We start from the raw sequence: 19,787 nt of genomic DNA, 5'->3' as shown, positions 1-19,787 counted from the left end.
ACTTCAAAGTTCCTGAATTTGTATCCAGATACTGTTGTTCAAAATTGTCAGACTGGATTTGAAGTCAAACATTCACTCACAGTATTGCCTGACTGGATTTGAAGTCAGAGAACTCCACTCATAGTGCAGCCTGACTGGATTTGAAGTCAAACATCAACTCATAGTACTGCCTGACTGGATTTGAAGTCAAACATCAACTCACAGTACTGCCTGACCGGATTTGAAGTCAAACATCAACTCACAGTACTGCCTGACCGGATTTGAAGTCAAACATCAACTCACAGTACTGCCTGACCGGATTTGAAGTCAAACATCAACTCACAGTACTGCCTGACCGGATTTGAAGTCAAACATCAACTCACAGTACTGCCTGACCGGATTTGAAGTCAAACATCAACTCACAGTACTGCCTTACCGGATTTGAAGTCAAACATCAACTCACAGTACTGCCTGACTGGATTTGAAGTCAAACATCAACTCACAGTACTACCTGACTGGATTTGAAGTCAAACATCAACTCACAGTACTGCCTGACTGGATTTGAAGTCAAACATCAACTCACAGTACTGCCTGACTGGATTTGAAGTCAAACATCAACTCACAGTACTGCCTGTCCAGTCAATTCAGCACTAGCAAGAGTGGAGGTCAATGTAACAGTGTAAACATCTAAACAGAACAAGCTCAGATATGATGAACAGTGATACTGTTGTAACTTAATAATTTATGTAGTACTAAAACTTGAAAGATTTTTTTTCATTTTATAATTGAAAAACAAGACTCAAAGTAAATTGAAGAATGCCACAATGTGTGTACACTATAAAATGGTCAGATTTTGAAAAGTTCGGCTAATTGTACCAGTATCAAAAATATCTTTACACAACAACTCTTGTGACACTGTGATTACAAATAAAAATCTTGCAGAACGTTCACTGAGAAACAGTTCTTTAGAAGGCACTTAGCAGGCAAAACTGAACAACAAGTACACAATGAACTATGAAAAATATAACATGGAAACATAGATAAACATGCATAAACCTGAACAGATCATACAGGGCACAAGTTGCACGTCTGTCTGTCTGTAGAACCTTTTTTTTTAAAATAACAAGCATTATTATACTCTTTGAGGACTAAGTGAAGACTGTTGCAACATCATCCATTTCTATATTGAGTTACAACAGTTTTGCAATAAGCCCAGGAATTACAAGAATGATACTTTGTGTAACATGACTCGTATATTGTCACAGTCAACAATGGAATGCACTATTCAAACATTGCGTATCCCTTTCACCATGCAACTTGTATCACAAAGCCCAAGTTAATTCACCATCATGGTACCAATCCCAGTCTCTAGCCGAACGCCAGCATATCATCTTTTCATTTCTTTCTCAAGGAGTACCCTGAAAAAACAAGACATGTACTACCATTTTAAACACACAAAAATCCTTATTTTGAAGATTTATAACTGAAATGATAACATTCTCTGCAGAATGTTGCTTGTACTTCTGCATGAGTCACTCAGATCACTGTCTAACACTAAAACCTGATGAAATATTTATCTATAGTTACAGTTAAACAAATTGTCCATGTAATCTACTTGGGCCATCTGCTAAAAAATCCTTTAAGTGAAAGGAGAAATTTTCAATTGTGTAGTATCACTGTCTAGAAATTCTCCTAGTAAGATTCTTGATTAAACTTGCCCATTATCCATGAGATTGTAAGGCAATGTGCACCTACTTTTTGAGCTGGCTGTCTCTGAATCACTGCCCTTCGTAGGTGGAGCTGATAACCTGAAACATGAAATAGCAGAATCATGTGAGAAATGTACAAACTAGCCCCCAAAAGACGACATGTCTAGCCCATTGAAAGAGCCTTAAACAAAGACATATTTCAACCTTTCACCTCAAAGCGTGACCTTGACCTTTGGGGTTACAGACCAGTCTGTTTTTTTTTTAAATGCTTCAATGTATGGAAAAGATAAAGCCCGGAGAAGTAAGTCTTAAAACTGTAATCTTTTCAACCTTTGACCTCTTAAGAGTGACCATGACAAAGGTACAGACCTGGATATTGCACACAACACACTGCCTTATCATGGTGAATATTCAGGGCAATTGTTTTATAATGCATAGTAAAGTAATGGCCCAGACAAGGTTCAGTTTGGACTGGAGTCATAATCAACAGTACTCTTCCACAAATTAGGCTCTTAGAGTGACCTTGACCTTTGAGGTACAGACCTGGGACTTGTAGTATGCGACACCCGCCTTTTCTTAATGAACATTCATGTTCAAATACTCAGGAAATCCCATGATGATTGGTAAAGAGAAGGCCAAGACAAGGTAAAGTCCTATCAACAGTTACAACCTTCGACCTCTAAGGCTGACCTTGCAGACCTGGGTCTTGTGCGCAACACGCCACCTCATCATGGTGAAGCGCCATGGCAAGTTTTAAGAAATTCCTATAATGCATTGTCAAGATACAGGCCGGACAAGGTTTAACCATGAGTCAGACATATGCATGAACATACACAAACCGCCATGTGATAACTGTCTTGCTCACCGCAGGTGGCTCGACAAAAAGCAAATTAAATAATTCCATATCAATTTGTTTCAGATAAAATATGGTTGTTTTGAAAATTCTATTTTTCTGGCTTACTATTCAAGTCATGTGCATGAACAAGCCTTTTGATTGGCCATATTCTTCAGTGTTTTAGAAGAGCAGTTTACAGTTTATCACTGCCCCATATGTCAGAGCCATTATATTATGAAATTTTTACATGTTTGGTCGCATCTTTCTTTTTGGAATTATACATACAACGAAGCATGTTCAAATATTCTGACCAAGTTAAATTAAAATTACAAATGCAATTTTTTCCCTATTGAGTCAACTCGGTGACCTAGTTATTTTACCCATATTCATAATGGTCATGCTTAAAAATATTCTGACTGATTGGAATAACATTGACGACGTTTGAAAGGCACAGGGAACAAAATGTTCTTAATGGTTGACCTACTGACATAGTTCTTGACCCGAGATTATCCATATTCACACTTGCCCTAACTAAATATAACAATGCCTTGTTTTTTTTGGGAGGAAAAATCCATCTCAAATTCATTCATGCCAAGAAGACAAACACACCTTCGAGATGCAGGCTTCTTTTCAGCAGTAACTGTGGCTTGCTTCTTGTCAGCTGCAGCAGCTGGCACCTAAAACATCAAAAGTAAAGCTTGACTCTATTACCACAAATTTTGTGTTGTGTCCAAGTGAGTCAACAGAAAATCAAGAGGTATTAAAAAAAATGGTAACAGCCATTTGTAAACCAATTAGAACATGGCAGTTAATGTAAATTAAACAAATAATTTCAGATTTTATGTTGCTCGCCATTATCATTAACTTTATTGATAACAAACTTGTAGATCAAGCAAAAGTACCAATCCTCTCAAGTACATGTACTTATGTTTAGAAACAACTGAGAATCACTGACAAACATTTGACACAGCTAAACAAAATTAATCCAAATATTTTGATAACATGTGTGACCAATACCTTTTTCATTTTTGGGAATGAGACTTCTGAATCAGTAGATCCAACACTTTGTTCGGAGAGCTCCCCTGACAGGCGTCTTTTCCTTGTTCCCCTTAGGTTCTCCACCTTCTGCGTCATCTTCTTAGATGTTGATGAAGACAGCTTTCTTGGTGGTCTTGTTTTGGGTGTTCCCGGTTCAGGTTGACTGGCTGACATTTGTTTAGGCAATTCTTCTTTTTCTTTAATCACAGTCATTTTGGATGCAACTGTAGACCTACGCCTTGTGGAGCGAGTTTCAAAATCTGACTGGTCAGTTAAATCTGTATCACTCAGAGCTTCCTGGCCCTTTGATAGACTGACCCTTCTTTTTACTGCCTTTCCTTTAGCAGTTGACACAGGTTCAGACTTTTCCACAGGAGTCTGTTTCTTTGTAGATCTTTGACGAGTAGCTCTTGTTGCCACAGAAGCATCACTATCTATATCAGATTCCTTCAAGGGCTCAGCCTGACTCTTTGTTTTTATGCTTCTTCTGGATCGTTTTGCCGGAGACACTTCCTCTTTGTTTTCATCCAATTGCAATTCAGTCGTTTTTTCTTCTTCCACATTAGTTTGCTTCGCTTTTGGAGACATCTTAGTGCCTTTCTCCTTTGCAAATGGTGATTTATTTGTTTTATCTTCATTTTTCACTGGTGATTTTATGTGCTTCCCTATGTCAGGAACTACTGGTATATCTGATTCACTTTCACTGTCATCCAAAATATTTATAACACTTTTAGCTACTTCAATATTTGCACTAGACTTTCTTTTCTTTTGACTAGAGGGTATGCAATCACTGTCAGATTGTGGCATACTTTCAATGAGCATTTTATCAGGAGTTTTTGTTCTAGATAAGCTGTTTTTGTCTTTGGGAGTCTGATTTTTTTTCTTCTCCACAACAATGACTGATTCAAAGTCACTTTCATTGTCTGTGGTTTCTTCATTTTGTTTACCTGTTTCATTTTTTTTCTCGGATAAGTTGTTAGGGGACTTACCAGCATGGTCAATAAGATGTTTTGCAGTTTCTTTTTCTAACTTTTGATGCATCTTGGGTGATTTTGACTTTAAGCTATTAGATTTTAAGCTATTAGATTCATGTTCACCCTCATTCACAAAATCTTGCAAAGAATCATCCACATTTTCAGCTTGGTTATTTTCTGATTTCGGAGTTTTGCCATCAGACATTTTGGGTGTCTTTCTGACTTGTTGCTTGGGTGTTTTGCTCTCAGACTTTTTTGGTGTCTTCTTATCATGTTTTTGGGGTGTTTTACGACCTTTTTTGATATTATGTTCAAATTCATCATCTTCATCTATATTTGCACTTTCTTTTAACACTTTCTTAGGTGTGTTTTTGAAAACTAGTTCATCATCTGAATCAGTATCAGTTGGAAGGGATATTACGTCATTTAACTCAACTGAAGATTTTGTGGCTTTTTCATGTTTTCGGAGTTTAATTTCAAGATCTTCTGTTTCATTAAACTTTGGTGACTTTATCAGGGATTTTTCTGTCCTGTCTTCAAGTTTATCTTGTTTGACATTTTCATTTGAAATAGTTTCAGACTTTTTAGGAGTCTTTCCTTCAGATCGCTTAGGTGTCTTTCCTTCAGATTGCTTAGGTGTCTTTACATCAGATTTCTTAGGTGTCTTTCCATCAGACTCATTAGGTGTTTTTCCTTCAGACCTATTAGGTGTCTTTACATCACATCTATTAGGTGTCTTTCCATCAGATCTATTAGGTGTCTTTCCATCAGATCTATTAGGTGTTTTTCCATCAAACCTGTTTGGTGTCTTCCCTTCAGACGTATTAGGAATTTGTCCATCCGACTTATTAGGTGTTTTACCTTCAGATTTATTAGGTGTTGTTCCTTCAGAATTTTTCTGTGTTTTTCCTTCAGATTTATTCGGTGTTTTTCCTTCTGACTTCTTAGGTGTCTTTCCATCAGATTTAATGGGTATTCCTTCAGACTTGCTAAGTTTCTTTCCTTCAGACTTATTAGGTGTTGTTCCTTCAGACTTTTTAGGTGTCTTACCTTCAGAGATCTTAGGTGTTTTTCCTTCAGATTTCTTAGGTGTCTTTCCATCCCCTTTCTGCGGTGTTTTTCTAACAGATTTTGGGGAGGATGTGTTCTTTTTTGTGGTTTCTTGTTTAGATTCAGTATCTTCACTGATTTGAGCAACCATTTTTTTCATTTCCTTTGACTTTATCATTTGATCTTCAGTACATTCATCCGACTCTTCATCCGAATGAAGAGAGACCACTTCATTTGACTCAGCTGATGATTCCGTGAACATAGATTCATCATTCTCTTTTCTATGAACTGACCTTAGGTTTGGAGTTTTAAGCTTTTCTTGGATTTCATCTACAATCTCAAAAATTTCTTCAGTTGATTTACTTCTGCCTGTATTTCCTTTAACTTCCCCTTCATCATCTGTTCCATCTGATGCTATATTCTGTTGATTGCTTTTATGTAACTGTTCAAAAACATCGTCTTTGTCAGCATGTAACTCTTGCACTTCATATGTTTCATCAAGACTCTTACTTGCTTTGTTCTTCTTGTTTTTCAGCTTCTTTTCACTAAGTGCAGGAGAATCTGAAAACATGTCTATTTCAGAATCAGAGCCTTTGGAGCCTGCAAGTTTAACAGTAATGTCTGCTTCCTCTGTGTTAAATGAGGTTATTGACGATGACATGGCGCTTGATTCCAACTCAGATGATATGTCAAGCTTTCTCGATTTTCTCGGTGATTTTCTGACAGGAGAATCAGATCCATTAGGATTGCGTTTTATTGCATGGCTATCATTGGAATGGTTTGGTGATTTCACGATTCCTGATTCCTGGACTGTGTTTGTTTCACCTAAACTAGGAATAGAAGTTTCCACATCCTGTGGAACCACCTCAACATCGAAGTTCTCCACGCTACTCTCATGGATAGTTTCATCATCGTCAGTTCCAATCTCAAGTTTGAGCTCTTCTTCAGAATCTTCACAAATGACTGAAGGGCTACTATCTCTTTCCATTTCCACATCTTGAACGTTTACATTATCATGTTTCTTTGGGCTGACTTTGCGCACAACACTTTTAACTTGGTGCGTGTCAACAGATGATAGTGATGTGTCTGCAACTGAGCTCACTTCTATAATGTCATATTTCAAACTCTCTTTTTCTCTTTCAGACCCTTCACCTATACTATCATAAGCAAGGATATCCTTTCCAGATTTTATCAGCATATTTACTTCACCTTTGAGATCATTGGACCCCAATTTTACATCCTTAACATCTATCAAATCACGCTCATTTTTTTCGGATCCCTTCTTGGATGATTTATCTTCAGGTTCTCGATATTGATCAACAATGCCATCATCACTGTAGTTCATGTCACCATCTATCTGATCCCCATCATGCTCTGTGTCCGATCCGAAATTGGATTCTATGGATGTTATTGAGACAATTTCAGATGTTTTGAAGAAGTTCTGGTCGTCTGGATCATGGACATGTTTGGAGATGAGGGAAGGATCCAACACAAAGGTCTGGGGTGATGCACTGCCGTCCTGGTCAACATCAACAATGCCTTCCATCTCCTCCAGGGACTTAAGGAGAATTGGCGCCTTCTGCTTCCTTGGTGATCCTCCAACAGCCTGTAAAAAAAGATGAGCTTATAAGCATGCATTTTTTTTATCAAATCATTCACTATTTTATTTTTTACCAAAAAGTAGAACTGCATTGGAACAGGCAGTCGTTCAAAAATGGGCGGGCATTCAAAAATGGGCGGTCAGTTGAGGTGGAAGCTAAGCCCCAACTATTATTCCTTCTATTTTCAAATAAGATAAACTAACTATGGATCAAAACCGAAATAAGTGGAGGAGTCAAGCACCATCACACAAATCATGTGCAAAACCTTATGATTAGCTCTAGGTCATAATTTCACACATTAATCCGAAATAAACAAACCATTGTCTGGTGTTTCACAAGTTGTAAAAATTGAAATGACAGATAAAAGGGAATTTGAAAAGGCGTGAACAACTGATCATCATCGTTTACGCATGACCGCTTATAAGGTTATCCAAGAAGATCATTTTGAAAAGTGAATGAAGAAATTTAATCATTGTCTTATGTTATTTGTTTAAAAAAATGTGTTGTTTTTTTGTAAAAATAAACTTTGCTTTATTCAATTATTGTTTTTCTTTTCTTTTACATTTTCACATTTAGCATACAACAGCTTTAAACATATGGGTGTTTTCCACAACACAATACATAATTGGTGCCAAAGTAAACTGACGACTTCAAACTTTGAAAATATATTGTAAGACATTTCAGAACAGACTTAAATGGAAACTTGGGTCGTTCAAAACATCAGATCACTCGAGGTCTTAGCTTGGTCCCCGGTGTCCTCGAGCAATCGCAGTTTTAATGAATAATAATTTGATTACTGTCGTTATAGCTTTCATTCATCTCATGTTTTTATTAGTGATGTTGTTAACAGTTGATCATAGTAGCTTAGCAAGCTCTTGTTTATTGTATCTTGCCTTGGAATATTTTGAATACTAAATAAATCACATAATAGTGTTTTTGTCTCCAACAAATAACTATTCAATGGCCACCTTAGTGCAAGAAATCAATAAGGGAAGAGTGGAAGCAATATTCAAATGCCATTTAAGCCATAAATATGTAGGAAAGGACATGATAAACATTACCTGTGCAGCTGTGTTTCCATCTGTATCCAGGTAGAATAACTCTCCCGTTTCCATGGCAACCATTCCTGTGGCAACTGCTGATCCATCTCCACCCTCCTCCTCCTCATCTTCATAACTGTCATCTGTGACACTTAGTAGCTGGGAAATAAAAAAGATGTATGTATTTTTTTAGACCTTGCGGTCAAGGATAACCAGTGAAAGTGCAAGCACTTATTTCCAACAAGTCCGGGTGCGAAACCCTAGCTCTTTTTCGAAGAGACCCCTTGGTTCATTTACGTGCTCGGTGTAAAGCACCATTACACGGGGTACAACTTTCCTAGGTTAAACCAGTACTGAGTACACCACTTTTCCAAGCACTACCCTTTAAATGCCGAGCGCCAGGCAAGGGAGCTACTTCTACCAGCCTTTAACGTCTTTTGGTTTGACGCGGCCAGGGATCGAACCCAAGACCTCTTGACGCTTAACCACTAGGCCACGGAGACAGTATAATAAGATTATACATAGATTATAATCTAAGGGCTCTAGCCAGTCATTAAAAAAGAAAAGGTGCTACAGAATTGGGACAGGGTGCTAAGGGAGAAAATGGCACACTTGTGTCAAGCTTAAAAATTATGAATTTCAAAGAAAATGATTCATTGTGTTTAGTGATATTATGCATTATGCTTCATCTGCCAAATATGTAAAGTTTGTATGTATTTATAATCACATATGTTTTAATCAAAACAAAAGAAATATTTCACAGTGAGTCTTAAGCATATAATTCAATGAAGGCAAGAAGGTTGCCCATGCTGGTCTCCCTGATGCAAGAAGGGTGCTTCCATAAAAGTACAGTGTGCAGCACCTTTCAATAACTATTTTCATTACACACAATGTTTTTAACAATTGTGCCCTACACATACCATAGAACCAAGGTTTTAAAAAAAAGCATGTGTATTATGCAGCACTTTAAATGAACATTGTAGGCAATTTGTTATTTCGAATCTGGCAAATAACACCAATGGTATAGTTTCAAATGTACAAAATAATTTGTCTGAACTCAAGCTGGCAGCTTATTTGTCACTTATAAATAAATCCTCCAGTTGTTTTAACAGCTACGAATATTAATCAAGAGTTTTGGCGTCTGCTTATAGCACTCACCTCATACAGGTTGGCTGTGAGTTCGTCACTGGCCTCCTCCAGCAGGAAACGGGTGACACGTCCTTTTCGAAACTTCCTGTCCTCCACTGGGAGACTCTCCAGAGCCTTGGAACACTCATCACTCAACCATGACACAAATTCTGCCCCTGCCGGCACACTCCTAGCTTGCTGAAACCACAAACAAAATTTAGGAACATTTTGTTGATAAAAACAAATGCTAGTTCTATTTTTTTTTTCATACCATACACTCACACATTAAGACATCAATCAGACATACCATGGAAAGAACATTTCTTATCACAGCAATCTGTGTGGTACAGTCAGAGAAGTCATAACCATTAAAATTGTCCATTACAATCAAGAATCTATTTTTTTAAACACTGTTGGGGGTTTTCTCAACCAATTGAGGTCCGATATTTGTTGCAATGCCCAATTATGAAACATATATGGTACCTTTTTTCTACAACTGTAAAAAAATATCCCTATTTCTGTCTTGATTATCTTTAAATTTAATTCATACAAAAAATTAACCATTGTAAGCATTTTTAAATGAAAGAGTTTGGGCATTCTAAAGGAAGCAAACTTTATTACATTCTTTTTTCTCTTTCCTGTCCAGTTTTTGAAAGATTATAAGTATCTTCCATGGCCGAAAGTGTAAGATAGGTTCATTCCGACCCGAGCGTAGGGTGTTTTGCGGAAACAAGGTTTACCGAGTTTCCGCCAAACACCCAGCCCGAGGGTCGGGATGAAGCTATCTTATACGAGTCTCATGCTGTGGGCATATTCATTAAAGCAGGTCTACCAAAATTAGCGTTCTAAATATTACCATAAGACAAGATTTCCTTGATGCTACTGACGACAGTCTTCAACAAGGGAGGTAATTGCAATGTGGTAAAAGGAGTTCCATACGGGCATTTTATCTTTGCCCGTTGGCAAGATTAGAATATCTAGCATGGTTAAATTATTGGATCTACTCATCTGTGGTGGGAGAATTTTTTTCCCATTTTAAGCAACATCAGAATTTCAAATTTTAATCAGAAGGCATTTTCCATATCAAAAAGGCCCTGAACCCTTCCAAAAGTGGTAGAAAAAACATTTAAATATAAAAGTCGACTTACAGCGAGGCACTCTGATACCCATGGAGTGTCTGTCCCAATGTTCTCCACGAGTTTCTTCACAAGCAGGACATACTTGAGGTAATGGTGGTGGCTCTTCCCATCTGGCTTCACAGACAAGCACTTGCTGTGGGGGAAATAAGCAGGTATATTGTATGCAATAGAAAACACTTAATATATACAAGATTTATGCTGAATACTGCAAGTGGATACACATGTTTGTTTGTTTTTTTCTCAGTTTATTTAGGGGTGTAAGTTATGGAAAAAATGCAGCTAAAGTGACGATTCTTGCAAACATGCTGTGGGAATATTCATGAAAGCAGGTCTATCAAGATTTGAATATCTTGAATGTTTTGGAGTAATTGCGTAAGACAAGTAAGCCATGACAATACAAAAGTCCCATTACAAACATTCTGTCTGTTTTTCGACATTTGAAATAACAGACTGAGTTCCGATAGTAAGATATCATAATTCTACCTGATCAGGGGCATGAGAATAGGGGCAGTGTTGGGGGCCATCTTGTTAAGCTGCAGTGCAACCTCGAGCAGGTGTTCAGTGTCCGGCTGCACGAAACACACAAACCCGCACACTTCCCGTCCATAACTCTTCTTACTGGCCACACGGCTGCAAGGGCAGATTATTGCTTTAAGCTTGGAAATCAAATATGTCACAGTTACTACTATCACAAGAATGATTTATTACTGTAAACTGTTTCTTTGTTACACAAAATCATTACTATAAAATATAATATCTGAACAAATAAGTTACATATTTGGGCTAAGGGAAACAAAACGTTCAAATAAATAGAGAGCAAACCAATTTAATTTGTGTGTCAGATTTGTACAGTGTATGTTGCATTGTGTATGTTACCTTACTTAATCAAATGTGTGAACAAATATCATATAATGTGTATGTGTATGTTACCATGTGAGCCAGTATTGTATGTTACCATGTGAGCCGGTATTGTATGTCATGTATGTTACCATGTGAGCCAGTATTGTATGTCACGTATGTTACCATGCCAATTTCAACGTGTGAGCCAATATCGTACATTGTGTATGTTACCTTGAGCGTACAAGTGCGAGGTCGACATACATGGAACAGAGAGCAGAGGTTACTGTGCCATAATGGCTGCCTTCCTTACCCTGAAACACACACATACTGTAATACAAACAATCATGTAGACTAATTACAGGAGTACTAACATGCATAGCTAATTATATAAACAAACATTTGAAGTCACTGGAAAAGATTCAGTTTCGCAATATTTACACACTTGACTTACGAACTACTAAAATTCAGCAAATTAGCCTGTCTGAAGCACCATAATGCTTTTAGTAAACGTCACAATTTACTTAGGATTATTGATGCCAACATCAGCTGACCATGACTAAAGTGCATCCAATGTTTGAAGACTCTTTCAAGTCTTTCGAATGTGATTCTTCAGAAAAAAAAGAAAAAAAATCTTTTTTCTCGTGAAGGTCAACATTAGGCAGAAAATAAATAAATTGTCTTGTTCAAAAAAAGGTAGGGTAGGTGTTTTTTGTTTTTTTATTATTATTTATTCGGCTTTATGTTGGAACGTTATTGTCATCATTGGGAAACGGCATTCAAAAAAAATAATCAGATTAAACACACACTGTCAAAAAACAAATTAAAATATATATACCAGTATACCGGTAATTTATTTGTTTTACAGACAAACTATAAGTGGTAGGGTTGGGGCCTATTCCGTAGGTAATGCCAACTTACCCGAACCAGACGTTGTCATTCTAAGGCCTTACTTTGATCTTTGACCTCAAATCAATATGGGGTCATCTAGTGACCATGACCTATGTGCATACCAAGTTAAAACTTCATTTTGTTGAGTGGGGATATAATAAACTAAACAAATTGTTCAAAAGAAACTGAATGGAAAGTAACTTTGATGCACACAACGTGAATCAAGTAATCTCTGAGTCAGCCATGGTATACAGTAATCTCAAAAATATAATTTAATCATAGATTTTGTGGGAATCTCATCTCGTTGCCTGACATTAAGATATAATTATGGCCGCTTTATTATTTCCCCTCACCTGGAACTTTGTTTTCTTCAGCTTCAGATGGCCATAAGACAGGAAGTTTTTCAAAATAGCCATCAGCTTTCCTGCTCTAAAAACAAAACAAAAAAACAATGTACTGATTGCAGTGAAACAGTTCACAGCACTCTTTAGCAACATAGAGAAATGTGTTTTTTAAAGCAATTTTGAAGTTACACTGTTGTATTGCAAGTTAGTCTGTGCACTTTGAAAACTGAATGTTAAACATGTCAAGTAAAGCTAAAATTGACAAACATTCATAACATTTCATAATGTTCTCGTTTAAAAGTATCAAAATAACATTATTTCATTAACTGTTGAGAGAATGGGACAAGCCGACATTTAACTACATATAACAAGAGATAATCCAGCTTACCTGACAGGCTTGTTCTTCTCCAAGCAGTTGTTGACATCAGCTTCACTCATCTTAAAGAGCATCTTCAACACTCTGACCACACTGAGTGAGCCCGTAGCAAGGTTCAGGAGGACACTGAGGCTGGGCAACCAATCAAACTTCTCATCCTCCTCCTTCATCAACTACAAGAAACAAACACAGAGTATACAAAATAAAGTCATGTGCAATAAAAAATTTGTACATTGTATACTCGTCTGATATAATACATGATGTATGACCTTTTTTCATGTCAAGGCAGTGGTGTTTTTCACAATATTAGGAATGGGGCTGGCAAATTTCTGATTGCTTAGAATGTGTCATTTTGCCTAAAATTGGAAATTCCACTTTTACCTAGAAATGAAATATTCCTTAGAAAATTAAACAGTAAAGATAATTTTGTGGACAAAATAAATTTAAAAAATGTATTTCCTTTTCAAATTAGAAATTGGGAATTTAATTTCCGCTTTTGGAAAAATATGTCTTGGCATCGGGAATTGGACCAAACTTTGGCTCCAAATTGGTCAGGAAAAAAACTGAAAAGTTTCGTAATTTTGCTATCTAATTGCAATTTAAACTTCGGCAAGAGAACTTATATTCAAATTATAAAAACTAATTGGTCTACTGGCTAAGGTCACAAATCCCAACACTTTTTGAGGTTTTTCACAATTATCTTGGAGAGTTTTTGTTGTAGCAAGTTAAAATTGCATATGAAACATCTTTGGTTATTGTGAAAACATCTGTCAAAGAACAGATTCACGATCTCATCAATTTTATGTCGAAAATCGTTCATTTTATAGACAGTAAATCACCTTTAAATTTATGCTATGGGGGGCACAAATACCGAACACTTGAAAAGCGAAAACACATGGTCATACAATTATAATTAATAAGTATGCTATGTTAAATAAACAATTAGCTACAAAGTTATTGTGTCCGATGTTTTTCAAAACATGAAATTCAAATGTAAAACGTGATTTCTATTTATAAATATCATAAATGTAGGTCAACATAACTGCAAAACCTAAAGATGCGCGTGCGCCCTCTGACGTCATTCCCCCGTGTGCTACATTTTGATCTTTAAGGTATAAACATTGAATGGCATTTTTTTAGAAAAATACTCAACAAAACAAGATGAAACTTCGCAAATGTGACCAAGGCAAGCCTTTGTATTGATATAGATCATCGAATAATCGATCACGGTAAACAAACGCGTGTTTTAGCTGGTGTTGGGGATTTGTGCCCTGTTTGGAAATAAACCGTCAACCAGTACACACCTTCTTTAAAACAGCAGTCAACTGTTTAACAACAATTGAAATCTTCTCATCTGTAACATCACTCCTTTGCAGAGCTTCCTTCAAAAACCCACAATCTGTAATGTTCAATGGATAGAAATGATGTACAATTGGTGTACAAACAATTACAACAGTCCTACAATATGAATGTTCAATGATGTATACACAATAATTACAGTCCTATGATGTGAATGTTCAATGATGTATACACAATAATTACAGTCCTATAATGTGAATGTGCATTTGGTATATATACACAATAAAAGCAGTCTGATAACGTGAATATGCAAAATTGTAGCGGATCCGTGGTCTATTGGTAACACACTTGACTATAAATCCAGGGGTTGCAGGTTCGATACCCTTTCACATCACCAAAAAATATTAATCGTCTTCCAGGAGGGACAGTAAATGAGGGTCCCGTGTGACAGTGCTATACACTGGTGCACGTTAAAGAACCAGGGTAGCTCTAACCCGGGGCTACATTCTGTCTGTGCACTATGCTCCAAAAACCTAAAATGACTAACAATCTTAACGGAGCACTCACCGAATGGGCAAGGCCCGAGTGCGAGTATAAATAAGCTTACATACATTGTACATGAATGTGCAATTGGTGTTGCCATAACAGTCCTATAATGTGAATGTACAATTGGTGTACACACTAATTATGAATGTAAATATACATTTGGTTTTACACAATCATAGCAGTCCTAGAATGTTTCTTTTCTTTAAACTTTTATTAAGTCATTACATCAGATTTTGTCTACTCACATATAACTTTCTTTACTTCATCTGGCATTGTTGCAAGGCTCTTCTTCTTGGGATTATTTACTGGTTTCGACATCAAGTTGTAAACCTATCAAATAATAATCAACAATTATTGTATTCACAAACATCCTGAAGTATGTATCTCATTTTCATACACCCAGAGGTTCATTCATATTTGTAGAGAATTCAAACATTTTGGCCATGATTTGAGGTTTCTCAGACGACAATTATTGATTTTTTCCCCCGATTATATGGCATTTTCTGACCAACTTAGACACAATTGTTGGAGTAAAATGGAATCATCAGTATTTGACTGACCAACTTAAATACAAACCATTGACACGTGCCTTTGATCGCTACACCACTTGTACTCTGACGTCACAAATTTGTACCGTTTCTCAGGCGACAATTATTGATTTTTTCCCCCGATTATATGGCATTTTCTGACCAACCTAGACACAATTATTGGAGTAAAATGGAATCATCAGTATTTGACTGACCAACTTAAATACAAACCATTGACACGTGCCTTTGATCGCTACACCGCTTGTACTCTGACGTCACAAATTTGTACCGTTAGATCTGCAGCCGACACACACAACACATTCGAATACATGTGTTAATTAGTTAAACCTTTTTTGCAGGTGTTTGTTTGGATTGCAATTGTTGGTACTTAAATTAGGCAAAATAAATAACCATCGATGATTGCAGACAACTAAATGTATTGAAACCTGCCAATAAGCCTGCATCATATACTCAAAGCCTAATCGTAAGAAAAAAGTATGTTTTATTTCGAACATGGAAAAAATAACACTGTGAACAACATCCAAAATATTTTCATTATAAAGACAGCAAAATGTGTATCCTGTGATCAATCATGTGTTTGGACCAATAAGCGTTTGCCAATTAGAAGATATGGCGTGTTCATCATAGCGAAACAAAGCAGATAGTCGCTATTATCTGATGGTCGGGATCTTGTCCCTTTTAATGGGGTGTATCAACAGACAATTAATTGGTATTCAAGACCATCCTGGCTAACAACTGAGGTACCTGGGCTTAAGCGTTTGCAAGTTATTTACTACATATTCACTGCTTCAAAAAAGATAATAAACAAGAGCTGTCACAGAGACAGCACGCTCGACATTTCCGCCGCTTTTCAGTGTAAGGATTGAAAAGTTTTGGCGAAAAATGCATGGATCACTGTTAGATTAGATTTCAATGCAATACATGATGTCCTGAGATATTAACATAAATGTGGTTATATGCAAATTTTAACCAGAATTTCTACATCTAATAATAAAGGGCCATTATTTGCAAAATACAGTTATCTAACTTGGTTATTCAAGTAGGTTGGGTGGTTGAATACCATTGTATAAAGTCTCAATGCAATACATCAAGTAGTTGGTAGTTGCTGATATATTATCCTATGTGTACTAACATGCAAGACCTTAACAAGAATTTCTAAGTGGCATAATAAAGGGGCAAAAATTATATACCGGTAATATGAAAGATAGAGTTATCTTACTTGATTAAATAAGAAGGTTAAATGGTTGGGAGCCCGTGAGTAAAGTTTCAATGCAATACATGATTTATTCCCTGATGTATTGACTTAAAATAAGTCGAATAATACAGGGCAATTATTTGCATTAAATCAAACTAGAGTTATCTTTTTTGGTTATTTAAGTAGGTTGGATGGTTGAGTACCATTGTATAGTCTCAATGCAATACCTCAGGTAGTTGCTGAGATATTAACCTATGTGTGCTTTCACACAAAACCTTAACCAGAATTTCTAACTCGAATAATAAAGAGCAATTATTTGCATTTATGCAAACAAGAGTTATCTAACTTGGTTAATTAAGTAGGTTTGATGGTTGAGTACCATTGTATAAAGTCTCAATTCAATACCTCAAGTAGTTGCTGAGATATTAACCTATGTGTGCTTGCACGCAAAAACTTAACCAGAATTTTTAAGTCGAATAATAAAATTAAATGCAAATTAGAGTTATCTAACTTGGTTAATTAAGTAGGTTGGATAGTTGAGTACCATTGTATGAAATCTCAATGCAATACATCAAGTAGTTGCTGAGGTATTAACCTATGTGTGCTTGCACGCAAATTTTAACCAAGGAGTGCACAAACGCAGACCCCAGGATGAGTAGTATAGCTCTTCTAATAGTCAAGCTAAAAAAGACCTACCAAGTGGTGATGATTGTCTCTAGCCTGCTCGTCACTGACATTCCTCCCTCTGTCCTGCTCGCCAACGTCTGTCCGTCTGTCTAGCCCAGTAATCTCCTCCTGAAGACTCGTGACAACATTGGAGCTAATGTCTGGAACTTCGGTACAGCATAGACTTCCCAATCGCCTGCAGAAAACACTCTTACAATGTTCACACAAGTGTATTTCAATTGTTTAGTTCTAACAGACAATTCATATTAAATTTCATGAGTGAGGCTAGGTTCCTTTTCTTGGATATTTGGGCATTTTGTGAAGTCTGTACCCCATTTTCAATTTGTCCTGACAATTTTTATAATATATAAATAAACAGAAAAAAATACTGAAAAAAAATGTTTCGTCTGTAGCTCGAATGCAATACATAAAGCAGTTACTGAGAAATGGCCTAAATAGCAACTTGCACACAAAACTTTTAACAAGGTGTGATGCCAACACCAATGCCAGGATAAATAGAATAGCCCTCCTTAATTCTTTGAATAGTCAAGCTCAAACACATACTTTTCCAGCTTGTTCAAATGCTTGTCAAAATTTCTGTCAAGATCTTCTTTCAGTTTGCCCACAGACAGTTGATTAATAGCAGTCTTAAATGCCAACTTGAGTTCTTCAGTGGAAACTGGTCCTTTATACTCTGCAATAAAACATTAAATAAAAGTTTGAATGAAATGAATTCATATTTGCCACAACTATAATTTTGTAATTTAGTGTGGACACAATTTTCCTCTAAATTTTGTAATGCATACATCCACCTTTTTTAAAGCTAGATACTATTTAAACAGGCACCCATTCTCAATGAGACTCATTGATAATTTAAATAGATTATATTTAAATACATAAATGGTCATTCAATGCAGAATATACCAAAGTATTTTTTCCCAATGTACCTACTACTGGGTAAATGCAAAACCATGCCAATTAAATGATGTTATCAAAAAAACAACATCGTTAGTACTCTTTATATATCCAAAATACAGCTTGTTACAGCGGGTCTTGTGAATATCTTTTGTGTTGTTTTAATCAATATCATCACGGAAAAACACATCAGGAAACTAATTTGACGATAAATACAGTGGTCCAAATTGGATTTAGTACAACAGCAAAAAACATTTTTTTAGGGCTAGTAAAAATTTCAATAACAAGCCCCACTAAAAAGATAATCCTTATGACATTCCTAATATTTTTTTTGGAAAATCCTTTTACCTAGAATATCATATGCAGGGCCCAGTTTCAAAAAAAGATTGTAAGGCTTAAGATTGTAAATTTGACATCTATAAGGATGGACTAAAGAAAGTTCACATCGCTTAAATTTGACATGAAGTATCATATATATATTACTTAAATAAATATCTCACTCGCGTGGATCTAATGGGAACAAACTGGCTGCTTTGAAGCTATGTAGAAAAAATGAGCTTGAAGATGAGAATAGAAAATAATCTATATTTGGTATTGAAGACTTTTTATACAAAAAATTCAAAAATATTCAGGTTTATGAATTTCCATTTGGGTTAGTAAAATTTGCTAAATTCCTAAGCCAAAATGCATATCTGCTACAAGTGTAACTTCAAAATTGATGTTTTATTGCGGCAATTGCATAAACGTCGCTATTTAGGTAAACTTATTACAAGACCTGCTAATTCGGTAAACTTAATATCTATTACTCTTTTATTACATCAAACTTTTAGTTTCTGTCCCTTAACTTGGCATTTTATACTGTATATGACATTACTTTGACATATGCTGTTATACTTGTTTTTATATTATAAATGCTTGTTACAAAATGTAGGCGGCTAATGTTTCTGTTATGTCATACCGACTGAAAATAAAATTTTATTTTATTTATATAACACTTCCAATTAACAACACTATTCATTCATAACGTAATTGAAAGTTATTGCACTAGCTACAGTATATATAAAATATGTAATGGCGATGTCAACTGGCTGCACAGGCCGCATAATTTAGATGAACTGATCATTTTCTTTTCTAAATCCCATTCATACATGCCCCCACCCCCCTCTCCATGTTAAAAACAACAACTTAACACTATGATCGAGCATCGTAAATGATTAACAAATTAAATCACGATTAATACACAGCAATATCAGAACTGTTTCAATATTATTAAAATAATGTTACGAATACGTCAACCTTCGAACAGCATTTGACTAAGGTCTTTGACAAATGTCTTCGCCATTGTGCTGTTCAGCAACAGAACAAGCACCACTGTCGACCACGGCGGGAAAAGAATAACTATTTAGCTACAAAATGCAAACCACACGTGCTACATACTGAACATTTTGTTTACTATCCATTGCAATCATTGATTGGTCGAAAATGATGGGAATTCCCTAAAATTGGCCAATCATTTTCATCCTTACAGAAAGATTGCTACGCCGTCGTTTTCTAAAAAAGTGATGATAAAAATAATGCATTTTATCTGGTTAATTTGCACAAATATATTAATAATATATATATTATTTAGCCTCTTCGACGTTTTAAAAATCAATTGTATATGTAAATATGAAAATT

General features: G+C 36.0%; 1 protein-coding gene across 1 annotated transcript; it reads right to left on the bottom strand.

Annotated features, from left to right (window-relative positions):
• Positions 1–764: 764 nt before the first annotated feature.
• LOC128231603 (uncharacterized) lies at positions 765–19,546 on the bottom strand. The gene is made up of 16 exons (XM_052944629.1): positions 19,407–19,546; positions 17,760–17,889; positions 17,226–17,391; positions 15,032–15,116; positions 14,246–14,340; positions 12,954–13,114; positions 12,575–12,650; positions 11,565–11,644; positions 10,977–11,123; positions 10,503–10,626; positions 9,385–9,552; positions 8,248–8,385; positions 3,541–7,191; positions 3,133–3,200; positions 1,735–1,787; positions 765–1,397 (listed from the first exon to the last, which is right to left on the bottom strand). The coding sequence occupies exons 1-16, from the start codon at positions 19,450–19,452 to the stop codon at positions 1,375–1,377; spliced, it is 5,211 nt and encodes a 1,736-aa protein (XP_052800589.1). The 5' UTR covers positions 19,453–19,546; the 3' UTR covers positions 765–1,374.
• Positions 19,547–19,787: the final 241 nt, after the last annotated feature.

This window comes from Mya arenaria, chromosome 4, assembly GCF_026914265.1.
Source record: "Mya arenaria isolate MELC-2E11 chromosome 4, ASM2691426v1".
Classification (NCBI taxonomy): domain Eukaryota; kingdom Metazoa; phylum Mollusca; class Bivalvia; order Myida; family Myidae; genus Mya; species Mya arenaria.
The sequence above is the reverse complement of the archived record's forward strand: the minus strand, read 5'-3'. Positions and strand labels throughout refer to the sequence as shown.

Coding starts and splice junctions, on each gene's coding strand:
- LOC128231603 (XM_052944629.1), bottom strand. CDS start 19,452: ATGGCGAAGACATTTGTCAAAGACCTTAGTCAAATGCTGTTCGAAG. Junction 11,124..11,564: donor CTCGCACTTGTACGCTCAAG/GTAACATACACA, acceptor CTGCCCTTGCAG/CCGTGTGGCCAGTAAGAAGA. Junction 3,201..3,540: donor CATTCCCAAAAATGAAAAAG/GTATTGGTCACA, acceptor TTGATGTTTTAG/GTGCCAGCTGCTGCAGCTGA.